The sequence below is a fragment of the Ranitomeya imitator genome, chromosome 1 (assembly GCF_032444005.1).
Source record: "Ranitomeya imitator isolate aRanImi1 chromosome 1, aRanImi1.pri, whole genome shotgun sequence".
Classification (NCBI taxonomy): domain Eukaryota; kingdom Metazoa; phylum Chordata; class Amphibia; order Anura; family Dendrobatidae; genus Ranitomeya; species Ranitomeya imitator.
In genome coordinates, this window is record NC_091282.1 from 994,782,102 (window position 1) to 994,799,590 (window position 17,489).

The 17,489-nt window shown below is 42.7% G+C and overlaps 1 protein-coding gene across 1 annotated transcript in view; it reads left to right on the forward strand.

Annotated features, from left to right (window-relative positions):
• The window catches only part of ABHD18 (abhydrolase domain containing 18), a 62,246-nt gene extending 45,395 nt beyond the window's left edge, over nucleotides 1–16,851 (forward strand). The window contains exons 11-13 of the mRNA XM_069743940.1: nucleotides 8,340–8,673; nucleotides 9,716–9,878; nucleotides 15,417–16,851. Of these exons, the coding sequence (XP_069600041.1) occupies nucleotides 8,340–8,673; nucleotides 9,716–9,878; nucleotides 15,417–15,468 (549 nt within the window). The 3' untranslated portion in view covers nucleotides 15,469–16,851. The remainder of the gene's footprint in view (nucleotides 1–8,339; nucleotides 8,674–9,715; nucleotides 9,879–15,416) is intronic.
• Nucleotides 16,852–17,489: the final 638 nt, after the last annotated feature.

Genomic DNA, 17,489 nt, shown 5'->3' on the forward strand with positions numbered 1-17,489 from the left:
CAAACACGGAGAGAACATACAAACTCCTTGCAGATGTTGTCTTTGTTGGGGTTTGAACCAAGGACTCCAGCGCTGCAAGGCTGCTGTGCTAACGACCGAGTCATCTCAATGTGTAATAGGTGTAATAATAATAATATTAGCAAATGCCTCTAATTACAAATGTAGTATAGTTTGTTTGATTAACGATGTCGCTTACCCCACGTGCAGGGCATTGCAGTAGCTTAGTTATCCATGGTTACAACCACTCATACAGTGACACTTTAGTTGTTAGTGGTCGTTACCATGGATACCTACCCCTTGTATACGATATAGATCTAATACAATTCTTAACTTGTGTCCAATTTCAGGGCTACAAAGATTGACAGTCCAACTATTGACCTGTTTAAAAGGCCACCGATGCTTCCTACATTTAGTAGTTGCTTTGCTTTGTGCATTAATTGGGATGTGGTCAAGATGTAGTAAACTATAAAAACTGATACATGCAGTGCCGTGGCCCCTTCAAACAGCAGGTCAAAAGGGATGCTGAGAGTCTGACCATCTGCAATGTAATACTGATGTCCTTTGCCAAGGTTGGTCAAACAAATTTAAGGAACTGGTTAGCCCCTCTAACACCCTGATTGACAGCTCTTGGATGTCCAGAGTGAGCTTTGCCTTTCTTGCCATTCTTGGAGTCCTTTCTCGATCCTGACTGTAGCAGCTGCAGTGATACATGTATCCACAGCCGCCCACTACACTGACTGATGGTATCGGTGTGCCACACCACGGCTGGAGCACATGCCGCGCTGGTACCCTACTCTTTTAAACTCCAGGTGCAGCGACTAATTTGAAGAAGACTAACGTCAAGCTTCTAGCACTACTTGTCGCTCTTCTGTCCCCTTACCTAGCACTATGGTGAACTACTGTTTTTAAATAAACCAGCATCAAACTGAATGAAATCCTTTTGTAGGAGTGCGGCTTATTTTCTATAAGTTTATCAGTATGTCGGGGTCGTCACGACAATACCCTTCCTTCACCAGTCATTCCAAATCAGATTATGTGAGCATTGGTACCGGATAAGAATGATTCAGACAAAGGCTGGTTCAATCTCATTGCATGCTCGTACTTCCACACGTAGTGGCAACGTCACAGCAACTGAACTCTTTATTTCATATACACAACATTATATGATCTATTGGGGGAAGGTGTGCAGAGGGCGGGGTTTAAGCAATATATCTAGTATTCAGTCTTTCTGGTTGGTCCTGACATCATCTGATGAATCTTCCTTTCTCCACGTCGCTTTAAGTATCATTTCAAGAGAAATGATACTTGGCTTCTGGAAAGTGAAACTTGCTTCTTTAGCAGAAGCAGAATTAGGGCAAAGGAGAATACTGGCAGCCATCTTAAATACAGTTACATTTGCATTAGCAAGCATAAAGGGGAAAAACTTATTGTTTCACAGCATAAGAATATATAAAAGTACAAAAGAGTATAAAGATATATATTTTCACCTTGACAATCCCCCCTAAACACTAAGTTTTTCCCTAAAAAGAAAGATCCTTCGAGACTGTCCATGTGATGGGGAAAGGGGAGGTGGATTTCTTCATCCAGACACCTCAGAAGCTCTCCCCTTGCGAGAGGCCTCCAGGCAGCTGAACCCTTCACTAGCTTCACATGGAGTTCTCCTGCTGTCCCTAGACTAAATCTCTTAGCATCATCTGAGAATTGGGGGTTTTGTCTAACTTCTTGAGGGGGATGTACTTAGGGATCTCCCCTGGATCAGTGCCATCGTACTCTGATGGGTCTACTTCTTGGTTGAGGAATGTGCCAGTCGGAGTTGCCTCAGTGATAACCTTTTTATACAGGGGAATAACACAACAGAGGATTATCGATCCAACTACAAGGAGAGCAATCAGTACTAGACAAGCTTGTTGAAGAAATCCTTTGAGCCCACCCAACCAACCGGAAAAGAAAGATCTATCTACTCCAGCATTAGTTTTTAATTCTGCTGCTAACCCATTTATCTTTTTAAGGGCTATCATGGTCTTTCCATTTACCCCAGAGTTCTGAGGGATATAGGTACAACATTCCTCTCCCACCATCCCACAGACTCCTCCTTTCTCAGCTAAGATCATATCAAGGGCTAATCGGTTTTGGAGGGTCATTCTAGTGTTAGGGCCCAATTCCTCAACTATACCCTGGAAAGCATCACAGATGAAATTGACAAACCTTTGTTCACTGTAATATATATATATATATATATATATATATATATATATATATATATATAATTGATCAAATCAACATTTTTATTAATCTGCACTTGTGGATTAAAGAAGCAAAGCTAGCATAGATCTGGTTCTGGGCTTTAAATTGGTCAGGCACCCCCCTTGGCACTCCTATGCCATCGACCTATACCAATAGATTTTCTTCATAACTCATGTGGAGCTGATCAAGACTTCTCCTCTTTCTGGTATATTCATCAGGTGTCTCTGGATCCCAAGGTAAAATCTTGAACTGCACAGCTAGTTTAACAAGGGTGCATTGACCTGTCCAGGCATTAGGCAACCTAGGACAGAGCTTACCATCTCCACATAATCAATAAATGTCGTACATATACTGTGTATGATTAACTAGCAAGTCAGTATCTAGGGAACTGTTCTTTGCAGAAACCTGTCTCGAAGACCCCTACTGGTGTAGCTGTAGTGTCGTGGGAATTATAGCAGGTATAATTATCAGCTAATACGGTTATCCCCCCTGGGACCTTTAGTTTGGGTTCTTCATGAATTAGTGGGACATAATCTGAGCAATCAGTGGGCTTTAGACCCTTCAACAGATTCATAACACAGGCAGTGATATTGTCATCAGGAAAAAACAATGCATGTGTGTATAGATGTGTATTCGCTGCAGCACAAGCAATACATCCTACAGAGATATTCTGGACTCTTACATTGTATCTTACCCATTCTAACCATAAATTTTTCCTTGGGGCTGTTTGTGTTTCTATGGAGAAGACTTCTAACACATATATAATACTGGATGATTCCCTCTACCACCCGTTGAGTCTCGGGGCACTTGACTACATCGCAGAAATCAAATCACCAGATATTTACCGGAGCCGTTAGATTTACCCAGAGAATAGTGGCACCGGAATTCTTATTTACAATAGGGGCCGAAAAGGTAGGGGCGAGGATGGCCCCTGGCCCTAGGACCAAAAACAACAACAACATTTTTCTTTAATCACTGCTGCGACTAAGCGCTGGTTCGGTCTCTTTTGCAGTGTGAAGCGTGGATCCAGGTGCTCTTTCCTTCAAATTTTACTGACATAGGAATAATGAGGAGGACTTGGTAGGGACCATTGTACAAGGGTTCTAGTTCGTGCTTTCTGACATAGCTTTTCACGACCATAAAACCACCAGGCTTCAAATTGTGACAAATGTCGGTTTCTGCTGAATCTGGAAGGAAAGAAGAAACTAAAACGTGGGTGTTGGCAACATTTTTACTAAGCTGAATAACATATTGAACAGCACGGTCAGTTTCTTCTGACAACTACTGAGACTGAAATTTGCAACTGAGAACTAGCACCAAACAATATCTCCTATGGGGACAGGCCATATTTTGCAATAGGGGTAGTACGAATGTGTAAGAGCCCTGGCCATGGAGCCGTAGTCTCCTGCATCAATTTGGTCAATTGTCCCTTCAGTGTGCCGTTCAGTCTCTTAACTTTCCCACTGGATTGTGGATGGTACGGAGTATGGAGGGCTACAGTGGATCCAAGCATTGTCAGAACCTCCTGATACACGAGAAGGAAAGGCCGGGCCTTGGTCACTTTCAACAACTTCTGGAACACCATATCTGCATATAACTTCCATCACCAGTTTCTTTGCTGTGGTTTTTGCAGTCACGTTGGTAACGGGGAATGCATCTGGCCAATTGGAGAACATGTCGACAACCACCAGACGATATTCATACCTTCCAGACTTAGGCAACGTGATGTGGTCCACTTGGAGCCTTTGGAAAGGATAGTCGGGCTTAGCAAGATGCTTCGGGGGTACACGTTGAAGTTGACCGGGATTGCAGGTCTGACAGATATTACATGCACGGTTGAGTGCTGTCAGGACTGTAGAAACACCTGGAGTCCAGTAAAATTTTTGTACCAGGGCAGGGGCCTGGTTTTTCCTCGCTGTGTGGGCCCATGTGCCCACGTGGCAATAGCAGGGTACATCCGCTTAGGGAGACACACAAGTTGGTCCTTTTTCCAGAGACCATGTCCATACGTGCTCCATCAGTCTTCCACTGCTTCATTTCTTCCTTTGGAGACATTCTCTGCATCGTCATTAAGCGGTCTCGCGGGGTCCGGCAGAAAACCTCAGTCTGTCGTGGATCATCAGGTTCCTGTAGAGTCAGTGTTTCTTATAACTTTACGCTGAGAGCGTGTGGTCACCATAGCTGGTATGGTCAGTTCAACGGGTAGGAGAGCAGCAGCTTTTGCTTGCATATCCGCAAAGGCGTTACCAACAGTCTGTGGACTGTTCCTAGGACCGTGCTCCTTAACTTTGATAATGGCCACCTGGGTAGGTAATTTGATTGAGTCCATGAGGGCTTTAACAGCTTCAACATTCTTCACTGAGTCCCGGCGGTAGTAACAAACCCTCGATTAGCCCATAGGGCTCCGAAATCATGAGCAATACCAAATGCTTACTGTGAGTCCGTGTATATATTAGCCCGCCTGTCTTTGGCCAGAACACATGCAGTAGACAGAGCCTGAAATTCTGCTTCTTGTCCTGACAGGGAGGGAGGGAGTGCAGCTCCGGGCAATACAGTATCTTCCGTAGTAACAGCTTATCCAGTGTGGAATCTGCCAAAATCATCACCATATCTTGAACAGTCTTTCAGGGCCTTGTAGAGAGGTTGCATTATGCGGGATGCGTCCGGTGTCCACTAACAACAATAAGTACATAGTCCAAGAAAACGCTGGAGTTCAGTCTCATCTTTTGTAGCTGACGGCTATTTTTCTTTCTTCTGTGAGGTGTCTGGCACCCTGAAGGAGACAGTGACCCAAAAATATCACTTGACCAAGGCAGAACCAAAGTTTCGAGGCCGAAACCCGACAGTTCAGATCTGCCAGATACTTGCGAAGGCTAACAGTGGCAACAATGGCTTCCTGCTCTGTCTGTGCACACAACAAAAGATTACCCACATACTGAAGCAACGTGACATAGGGATATTCTAACTGTCAGGGTTAAAGACACTCGCCCATATTTTTTTTTTTTTGCAAACTGATTGGGGAAGGGCGTGTAAGATACAGATCTCATTATGCTCATCTGCATAGGGGTTATATAACGTAAATACCATTTGACCATCATCTTGGAATTATACTCTGGAGCGGAACTGTGATAATAAATCTGCCCCCAGTAAATTTACCGGACATGAAGAAAAGATTACAAACTGAGCAGTAACTTCAGGGAAAGGACCCACAGGGATGGGTTTTGTGAGAGTATATTTATTGGGTCTGCCATCTACTCTAATTAAAACAAGCTCTTGGTCTGAGAATTAACATGGCGAGGGAGATTTCCAGACACAGGGTTAAAATGGATATTGGAGTATGAGACTGGATTTGTGTAAGGGAGGGGAGCTGGAGTCTAGTGGGCCACTGAAGGAATGGAGCTGCGTCCTTGAAACTGCTGTTCCTGCTCCTTGAAGCTGCGGTGGGGGCTAGAGAGCGCAGCTGCTGATACAGAATGGGTTAAGTTCTTCTAGAAACTTTGTACTACTTTTAATGCATCGTCCGGAGTGGAATAAATCTCTCGATTCGCTGCTATTTGTCTATAGAAGGCCATGGGGGATGTTTCTGGCTGAAAATAAATGCTGTCAGCGTTTACCAAGGGAAAGGTGGGGGCTACAACTCCGGATCTTCTTGCTTCACAATTGTAACAGACGTCTCTCCACTGAGAATTAGTAACTCTGCATACATCACAAATCCACCCGGCAGGATCATAGGGTGGGGGCGCACTAAGTTTTGGCAACCCAGGATATATTGGAGCTTTGGGGTTAAGGGGCATGGGGCTTACAGTCGGGAGAAGAGACTTAATTTCCTGGGGAGGGACCATATTACCTAAAAGGGAGCCCCCCCTGTTTCAAATTTCTTATTGTTTGCTTTCCCAACACATTAATCTCAGTCACTTTCTCAGTTCCTTCCTGCACTACAAACATCCAGTTTTTGTCATAGCAATAGACAATTTTCTTTTTTTCAACGTAACAAAAACAAATCCAAATTCACATCCTTTGTTAATCCTTAATTTGCTATATATCAACCATTCAACTTGAAGCAGATGAATCTTTTACCAATCTTTCAATTACACTGATAACCAAACAATCTTTTACAAGTTTCCTTCTAAAACAAGACACCATATTTCACTTTAAACTTACAATAATTCTTTTTAATTCAATACAACATTGTACTATTGCACATACTACACAAGGATAGAAAATTCCGAGAGGACGCAGCGACTCGCCCCCTCCATACCAGAAACACAGAACAGATAAGAACATTACAGCATTCCTCAACACAAAAGAAAGCAATAGCGCAGGCTGTTTGACTCCCTCCTCCCATCGGGTGTTTTACACACAGTGACGGAATACAGCAGTTCTCAGACTCAATTAATTTCTACAAAACTTTAACACAATTCATATGCCAGAACACCTTAGAAAAACCAACGATTGAGGTATTTTATAACCAAACACGGGCTCTGCATCCTATGATCCTCCCTCTCCATCAACCTCTTTCCATTCCTCGTTCTTTAAACCTCGCGCAACTCACAGATGAGCTTGCGCTTGTTCTAACAATCCTTTCTCTTTCAACATGCCCTTTTTGTTCTCCATGAGATTGTGCCATGTAGACGGCTGCAATCTCCCTGACGAGGGCAATCCTACATGCTTGTACAACCTCTCAACATTCTCGACTGCCTTCTTGCCCTCCCGTGACTCTACTATTGTCTTGACTTCCACAGCATCCTCACTTAACTCGTGGGGCACGGACTTCTTCTGCTATAAGAGACGCAACATGACTCACAGAATACTACGCCCTTCTGCAGCAGGCCGCTGACAACGGCAACAACACTGTGTCCTAAACACGGAACCTCGCGTTCGACGTGCTATGAATAAAGAGCCTCGTGCTCAATATTTTTCCCTAACCTGAACACCAGTGATTACAGTCTGCCCTGTCACGATATTCTAAACGTTGGGAGGCGGTCTCCTAGTGAGACCCCTCCACTGAGATTCTGGTGGTCCCCCTCTTGGGACGTCTTAATTACCAATGTGTGCAAGTGATTCTGGTGGTCCCCCTCTTGGGACGTCTTAATTACCAATGTGTGCAATATCACAGAGGCTGCGTCTCCTATCCCTTTCTCTAAGCCGCCCCCAATCTACAACTTTCTCAATCTTTCACTCTATTTCGCTACTAGACAATAGTCACGGGTAGGGTGGTTGAATGGAGTACAATGACCGGTGGAGGAGGTGTGGTGTACACGAGGACGCGCAGAATGCGACGTCTCTCAGTTGCTGGTTCGGAGCGTGGCACGGGATCGCGCTCGGTCTCGCCACTCGACCGGTCACCCCTCGGACCCAAGGAGACCACAGACTAACCAATAACGGCTGAAACACTAGCAACTGTGACACATACATAGTATGTGATCTCCACTTACCGTGTTTGGAGGGTGCTCAGTCCTCGAGGTCAGCCACTACGGGTGTCGTCCACGGACGTCCAGGCATGGGTCCAGGGGGTCTCGGATCGCCGGCCACGCCCCACATTGGGCGCCAAATTGTCGGGGTCGTCACAACAATACCCTTCCTTCACCAGTCATTCCAAATCAGATTATGTGAGCATTGGTACCGGATAAGAATGATTCAGACAAAGGCTGGTTCAATCTCATTGCATGCTCGTACTTCCACACGTAGTGGCAACGTCACAGCAACTGAACTCTTTATTTCATATACACAACATTATATGATCTATCGGGGGAAGGTGTGCAGAGGGCGGGGTTAGTCGGGGTTTAAGCAATATATCTAGTATTCAGTCTTTCTGGTTGGTCCTGACATCATCTGATGAATCTTCCGTTCTCCACGTCAAGAGAAATGACACTTGGCTTCTGGAATGTGAAACTTGCTTCTTTAGCAGAAGCAGAATTAGGGCAAAGGTGAATACTGGCAGCCATCTTAAATACAGTTACATTTGCATTAGCAAGCATAAAGGGGAAAAACTTATTGTTTCACAGCATAAGAATATATAAAAGTACAAAAGAGTATAAAGATATATATTTTCACCTTGACAAGTATATGTTTTCTATATGTTCCCCTATCTTCAGACAGATTCTTTCAAGATGGGCCAAGACTTTGTGAAAAATTCTCCAAAAAGCGTTGATAGCCTGACCCATTTAAAGTACGCTGCTAGCATCTTCCGCCTCAAGAGCACCCGGAAACCATTCTCTGCAGAGTCTATACAAGCATCAAGTGGCCATAACAATGAACTGGTGTTTCAAAGTGACCCCAAAGGGGCGTACATCAGGCGGGCAATGACTGGTGGGCTAAACGGTCACCTAAAAAGCGAACAGGCAAAAAGAAGCGAAGCTCTGCAGAGGGAGTCACTGTTATTCATGAAAGGAGTCATGGATGAATGTACACATGTGGCCAACTTTTCTGGTATGAAAATGTATAAGTTGCTGTACAATGGGAGATTTGAAGCTACGTGTTCTGCAACCTATATGAGTCAAATAGCCGTGCATACAAAAAGTGGAAATGAAATATTTGCGTAGAAATAATTACATGGTAAAAATTTAATACTGCAAAAAAAACACACACAACAGAGACTGATGAAAAATGTCTGTATAGATGGTGTTTATTTATTCCAGGCACATAGCTTTAAATATTAATAGGCACCCTACATGGGCTTTATACAGTAATTTAATAGTTTGCTTGTTTATACTCTTCCCTCCAGTTAGGTGTACATATGACTAAAAGACAAAGATTTTAAAGCATACATCTATTTTTTTTAAATGCACTACATACCGTGCAACAGATTAGTGGAGACCCTAATTCAAGGTCTGATCACTCCTAAAGCGCTGTACAGAGCACTCTGCTCAGCAGACAGAAGACCTGAGCTTGACAGAAGACCATGTTCACTGGGTACAGGCTCAATAAAAAGTCTGAACCCCTTTTTGGCCAGACTCATAGACAGCTGTGCTCAGGCAGGAGCTCCGCACGTCTGCCTGCTAAGTGAAGGAACAACTCCTATCAATTGGAGGTGGACTGGGTCTGCTACATGTTGGGTATCATGTCTCCAATTAAAAAAAAAAAATGGGTATTCTCTAAATAAAATACAGGTGCTTAAAGGGGTTGTCTTTTTTTTATTTTTTGTGTTAGACCTACAATATTTCAGTTGCTACCCAGGCTCCTTGTCAGTCTCTGCAGATCCTGCTCTTTGTGATCACATGTGATCACTGCAGGTAGTGATTGGATGCCCATCTGGATCCAGCAGCAAGATGACTGGTGGGGAACCCAGGTAGCACTGTATGGAGTGGGGTTAGGAATCTTATGGCAAATGCTTAATATTTTTTTTTATTAACCGTTTACTTTAAAATGATAATCTGGACAACCCCTTTAACTAAAATTCCTAATGCTAGTTTCACACCTCCATGTGGACTAATGATTTGACTGTAATAATCTATAATCATATTTGTTCCAGTTCCAGTGGACCCATCCTTGATCATAGTTGTTCAAGCCAAAGAGGATGCCTACATCCCAAGGGTTGGTGTACGCAGCCTCCAGGAGGTTTGGCCTGGGTGCGAGGTCCGATATTTAGAAGGCGGCCATATCAGTGCCTACCTCTTTAAACAAGGGCTGTTCAGGTAATGATATTTATATTCCACATGAAATAATTCTCAAGAGTCTTCCTATAGAAGTCTGCATTGTATTGTTCCTCTTACTAGTTCCTGAACTGTCTGAATAACCTGACACCTGACTGTTACCCTCATCTATGTCCCTACCCGTTCTGGCACTGGTAACACCAATTGGAAAGGACATGCACCCAAACTTGTTACACCCCGTTGTCAATTTATTCATACAAGTTTAAGTGCATGTCCTTTCCAATTGCTGTACCCAGTTCCAGAATGGGTAGGAACATGGAGGAGGGTAACAGTCAGGTGTCAATTTATTCAGACATTTCTAGGAGTAGAGAAATAAGATGCTTTTGTTATTTCATGGTTAATGTATCCGATTTACAAAAACTGATGTCGACAAAGGTGAATGAGTCTTGTTTAAGTCTCATAGGTTGTAATGAATATTTTTTATGTGCTGTTTCTTTTAAATATTATTAACCCATTGTCACATCAGGTATGGGTATATCAAGATGGCTCAGTAGCTGAGCTTCCTTCATCTACATATCCAGAAAAAAAGATGTGCACACTGTCACTGGGTTGGTGCAGGCATGAATAAAATAGTCCAAGTATAGGAAAAATCAGCCACACTCAAAATGGTTGAAAGTTCAGCAAACTGTGTAGTTTCTTTATTAACATATACAATAAACATCACCAGGTGCTTTTTTAGGAGGTAAATGGGTGGCGGACTATTCATTTCGGGTAACGTTTCGACCCCAGCGGGTCTTTATCAAAACCTCACTTATGCCAAAGAGGTAGAGGAGAGGAGAAAGAGCCGAGTTCCCATAGGGCAGCTCTGGTGGAGTTGTGTGAAAGCGCATCTACCGCGGTATGTGTTACAACTGTTCCCTGCTGTTTAATCACTTGGATGCCACGCTCTATCTCCGACAGTGGCATGTAAAGTTTGGGCACCCCTGGTCAAAATTACTGTTATTGTAAAATGATCCCGAAAAGGCCAATCGCATCGGGTATTCTAGAATATGTATGTATATAGCAACCACATAGTATATAGCACAGGCCACGTAGTATATAGGAGTATTGCGTGGCCTGTGGTATATACCATGTGGCTGCTATATACATACATACATACATATTGTAGAGTACCCGATGCGTTAATATAGGCCACGCAGTAAATAACACAGCCCACGTAGTATATAACACAGCCCACGCAGTATATAGCAGCCGTGCAGTATATAACACAGCCCACGTAGTATGTAACACTGGCCACGTAATATATAGCACAGCCCACATAGTATCTAACAGTGGCCACGTAGTATATAACACTGCTCACGTAGTATATAGCAGCCATGTAGTATATAACGACGCAGCCCACGCAGTATAGAACACAGCCCACATAGTATCTAACACTGGCCAGGTAGTATATAGCAGTCACGCGGTATCTAACACGGCCCACTTAGTATTTAGCAGTGTGGGCACCATATCCCTGTTAAAAAAAATAATTAAAATAAAAAATAGTTATATACTCACCCGCCGGCGGGATCCAGCAAACCTCTGGCGATGCGCGCGGCTGCCGCCATCTTGCGTTCCCAGGATGCATTGCAAAATTACCCAGATCACTTAGCGGTCTCGCGAGAAAAACTGTGGCTAGACTTCAGAATAGCAGTGAATGCAAGACGACCCAGGAATTTCAAAGAACTGGAAGAATTGCCGAGGAAGAATGGACAAAAATCCTTCAAACAACAATTGAAAGTTTCTTAAGTGACAGAGCCAATTTGGTACTTAATGACCGAGCCAATTTTTACAATTCTGACCACTGTCACTTTATGAGGTTATAACTCTGGAACGCTTTAACGGATTCTGCTGATTCTGAGATTGTTTTTTCGTGACATATTGTACTTCATGTTAGTGGTAACATTTCTTCTATACTACTTGCAATTACTTATGAAAAAAACGGAAATATAGCGAAAATTTTTAAAACTTTGTATTTTTATGCCCTTAAATCAGAGAGATATGTCACACAAAATAGTTAATAAATAACATTTCCCACATGTCTACTTTACATCAGGACAATTTTGTAACCAAAATTTTTTTTGGTTAGGAAGTTATAAGGGTTAAAAGTTGACCAGCGATTTTTCATTTTTCCAACAAAATTAACAAAACCATTTTTTTTAGGGACCATCTCACATTTAAAGTCACTTTGAGGGGTGTGCATGACAGAAAATACCCAAACTTGACACCATTCTAAAAACTACACCCCTCAAGGTGCTCAAAACCCCATTCAAGAACTGTATTAACCCTTTACGTGCTTCACAGGAACTGAAACAATGTGGAAGGAAAAAATGAACATTTAACTTTTTTTGTAAACATTTTACTTCAGAACCAATTTTTTTATTTTCACAAGTGTAAAAAGAGAAAATGAATACGAATTTTTTTGTGCAATTTCTCCTAAATACGCTGATACCCCATATGTGGGGGTAAACCACTGTTTGGGCGCACGGCAGGGCTTGGAATAGAAGGAGTGCCGTTTGACTTTTTCAATGCAGAATTGGCTGGAATTGAGATCAGATGCCATGTAGCTTTTGGCGAGCCCCTGATGTGCCTAAACAGTGGAAACCCCCCCACAAGTGACACCATTTTGGAAACTAGACCCCCAAAGAGCTTATCTAGATGTGTGGTGAGCGCTTTGAACCCCCAAGTGCTTCATAGAAGTTTATAACGCACAGCCATGAAAATAAAAAATCGCATTTTTTTTACACAAAAATGATCTTTTCGCCCACAAATTCTTATTTTCACAAGGGTAACAGGAGAAATTGAACCCCAAAATTTGTTGCCAAGTTTGTCCTGAGAACGCTGATACCCCATATGTGGGGGGGACCACTGTTTGGGCACACATCGGGGCTCGGAAAGGAAGGAGTGCCGTTTGGAATGCAGACTTTGATGGGATGGTCTGCGCACGTCATGTTGCATTTGCAGAGCTCCTGTTGTACCTAAACAGTAGAAACCCCCCACAAGTGACCCCATTTTGTAAACTAGACCCCCCCAAAGAGCTTATCTAGATGTGTGGTGAGCACTATGAACCCCCCAACTGCTTCACAGAAGTTTATAATGTAGAGCCATGAAAATAAAAAAAAATCATATTTTTCCCACAAAAATGATCTTTTCACCCCCAAATTTTTACTTTCACAAGAGTAACAGGAGAAATTGGACCCCAAAATTTATTGTGCAATTCATCCTGAGTACGCTGATACCCCATATGTGTGGGGGACCACTGTTTGGGCGCATGGCAGAGCTCGGAAGGGAAGGAGCGTTTTTGGGGGGTTTTTTGCGACTGCAAGTAAATGGTTAATTATCGGTGATCGCAACCCGGGGTCGATAAAAAAAAACCCCGAATCATGTTCTCTGGGGTCTCGGCTACCCCCAGCAACCGAGACCCCAGAGAAAATTCGACTCTGGGGGACGCTATTAACTTTTTCCACAGCGCCGTTAATTAACAGCGCTGTGGTTTAAGTACCCTTAACTGCCGCCGTTAAAAGGCGTATCGGCAGTCGTTAAGGGGTTAAAATGTAAAAGATGAATTTTTTTTTTTATGACTAAAATGGAAAAGAAATGTGTCATCTTTAACTTTAAGCCTTTTAGAGATCTTTTCATCGTCAACTTCCCTAACTGTTCAAAATAAGAGTAAATTTTGACTAGGGGTGCCTAAACATTTACATCCCAATGTAAGTTGTTTTAACCTGGGAAGCTTTTCTGTTTATATGCCCGTTGACCACCCACTACTAATAAAAACCTGTAAAGCCATAATTCCTCTTTTTCATTCATTACAACTCAGCAGTGTACTACCATTGTGCTAATAAAAAGGACTTTAACCCCTTACCGGCATCGGACGTACTATACCGTCCGATGCCGGCTCCCCTGCTTTGATGCAGGGCTCCGCGGTGAGCCCGCACCAAAGCCGGGACATGTCAGCTGTTTTGAACAGCTGACATGTGCCCGTAATAGGCGCGGGCAGAATCGCGATCTGCCCGCACCTATTAACTAGTTAAATGCCGCTGTCAAACGCAGACAGCGGCATTTAACTACCGCTTCCGGGCGGCCGGAAATGACGTCATCGCCGACCCCCGTCACATGATCGGGGGTCGGCGATGCTTGTGAATGGTAACCATAGAGGTCCTTGAGACCTCTATGGTTACTGATTGCCCGTCGCTGTGAGCGCCACCCTGTGGTCGGCGCTCACAGCACACGTGCAATTCTGCTACATAGCAGCGATCAGCAGATCGCTGCTATGTAGCAGAGCCGATCGGGTTGTGCCTGCTTCTAGCCTCTCATGGAGGCTATTGAAGCATGGCAAAAGTTAAAAAAAAAAAAAGTTTAAAAAAATGTGAAAAAAATAAAAAAAACATAAAAGTTTAAATCACCCCCCTTTCGCCCCAATCAAAATAAATCAATAAAAAAAAATCAAATCTACGCATATTTGGTATCGCCGCGCTCAGAATCGCCCGATCTATCAATTAAAAAAAAGTATTAACCTGATCGCTAAACAGCGTAGCGGGAAAAAAACTCGAAGCGCCAGAATTACGTTTTTTTGGTCGCCGCGACATTGCATTAAAATGCAATAACGGGCGATCAAAAGAACGTATCTGCACTGAAATGCTATCATTAAAAACGTCATCTCGGCACGCAAAAAATAAGCCCTCAACCGACCCCAGATGATGAAAAATGGAGACGCTACGAGTATCGGAAAATGGCGCAATTTTTTTTTTTTTTTTTAGCAAAGTTTGGAATTTTTTTTCACCACTTAGATAAAAAATAACCTAGTCATGTTTGGTGTCTATGAATTCGTAATGACCTGGAGAATCATAATGGCAGGTCAGTTTTAGCATTTAGTGAACCTAGCAAAAAAGCCAAACAAAAAACCAATGTGGGATTGCACTTTTTTTGCAATTTCACCGCACTTGGAATTTTTTTCCCGTTTTCTAGTACACGACATGCTAAAACCAATGATGTCGTTCAAAAGTACAACTCGTCCCGCAAAAAATAAGCCCTCACATGGCCAAATTGACGGAAAAATAAAAAAGTTATGGCTCTGGGAAGGAGGGGAGCGAAAAACGAACACGGAAAAATGAAAAATCCCCCGGTCATGAAGGGGTTAAAGACTAGTTTTTGGCATGTCACGTTCTCATTGCTTGAAAAATATACAAAATTATGGGTCTAAAGAAAATGTCTGAATATTTTAAATCTTGTGAAATACTTTAGAAAAAGTGTACAGTGTTATTCCCACAATAAATGTAATCTGTAGAATCGTGCTGCCATTTTATACTGAACACTGTGAAAACAACCCAACAATGCTATGACAGAATTGCTTTTTTTCCCTCCCCATTTCTTTCCTCCTAATAGAATTCATATGGTAAATTGAATGATTAAATTCAAAACTACATCTCTACCCACAAACCAAGTCCTCACACAGCTTTGTCAATTGATTAATAGATACGTAGCACGGTCACTGATGTTGAATGCAATGATTTTGTAGCAGGTTTTTTTTTTCCCCCACAGGCAAGCAATCTATGATGCCTTCAATCGATTTCTTCAGAAGTATCCTATGTGACTTTGTGCATCTACATCCATTCCGTCCTCGTTTTACAGACTCGTGATACCAGTAGTTAAGCCCGGTGTTGATTGAGAGAAGATCCGTACTCTTCAGTAATGGGCCGCGTCTCCAGACAAGAGGGCATTCTTTTTAGGATTTGGAACAGCTGCAGCTGCCTTTTTAATTCAACTAATGTTGGGCAAAATAAAATATATATATATATTTTGGGTGGGGCTTAGTACGTGGCAGTCTAGAACCCATTGACTTTACTGTAATCTGTGCCAACGCTGGCTTAAGATTGCAGAACTCTACTCCAGTTCATGCCAACATCATCTTGCTTTATTTGAGGTTTGATAGGGCTGGTCAGAGAGAGGAAGGAGAAGGTGGTGGGAGATAAGAGGCCAGGGGTGCGAAGCAACCATTAGTGCGGTGGTTTTATTGTGGTCATGGAGCTGGGGTGAGAAGCTAAATGGAAAAGGGAGCACTTGTGAGAGGGTTATCATTTACCTTCAATTCTGCACTGGAAACAAAGCGCTCACATGCTAGATGCAGTGGAAGGTAAAGGGTTAGGCCTGGGGTCCCCAACTCCAGGCCTCAAGGGCCGCCAACAGTGCAGGTTTTCAGGATTTCTTTAGTATTGCATCGGTGGTAATGTGATCATCTGCACAGGTGATGATTCCAACCCCTGTGCAATACTAATAAGGAAATCCTGAAAACCTGCACTGTTAGCGGCCCTCGAGGCCTGGAGTTGGGGACCACTGGGTTAGGCCCTCACACACAACAAGGTGAACAATTTCTCTCTTGCATCCCCAATTTTACCAATAAACAGCCAGCTTCTCCTCGCCGCTCTCATCACTCTGCTCCCGCTCAGGTTTGAGCAGTCCGGCCAGTTACAGCTTCTCGTACGGTGCTTGCTCCACCTATGACAGAAAATGGGAGCAGAGTGGGGAGGGGGCTGAAATCATATTTTCAATTGTGCGTGAAAAAAAAATCTGAATTGTGCCATCCTCCAGTGGCGATTTTATTTGATTAATCACCCAGCCCCTTAATTCAGTGAATCCTCCTTTAGTTCTGAAAAGTGTTTGTGTCTCTACATGAAGTCCTCTTTTTTTTTGTTTTGTTTCAGGGTTATGATAAAAAAAGGTTTGGATGCAAAAAGATTGGACTACTTATTTCTCAGATTTAAAGGGTGTGAACACTGACACTTGTACTTTAATCATTTTTAACATTTTTATACCCTTTTTTTTTTTAAAAAAATCTAGTATATCACGATTCAGAGAAAATAAGTAAAAATGAAATGTACCTTTTGTGAATGTAAATTATTTGCTGTGAAGAATTGATGGCACACTGTTTCTTGACTAATCAAGAAATGAATAATCTTGAATAAAAGAAATTCATAACGTGTTTTTGTCTTTTATGAAATCAAATGTAGACAAGGCAATATTTGTTGTTGGGCTCAGTTCACATCTGCCATATTTAATCTGGTCAAATCTGTTGTGTTTGCCAGAAATCGTTCCATATTCAAATATGATAATGGGGTGCCTAGTTTACTCTTAGTTCTAAGGGGTAACATTTCTCATTGTGGAGAGTGATAAGCCAGACCTTTCATGTTAGAGTGAGGAGACTTATATGCCAGGTATGCTCCTCTGGGAAATGTAATATGCAAATTGCCTCTTCAAAAAGGAAGAGAGAAACTAATATCAGTAAAATAGCTAGTTATGGCTGCAGTCCAAATGACTCCACACAAAGGATATATGACATCTACCTTCTCTTATTGCGGAAACTCAGAAGTGAACAGTAGTTACGACTAACCACTGTTAATAAATGTACTACATTTCTTTCCCTTTCCACCACAATTACTCTCATCATGCTGACATATGCTCTAACAGTTTTGGCTCCATTACTCCTCACTCTCCTTTGCTATCCCCAAACCCCAGCACCCTCTAACCAAGTAATAATCTCTCCTTCCCTCCTGCCTTCCCACTTGACCTCCTCCGCTGACTTGCTCCTCAACCTCAGATCTGTCCTAATAAAACACA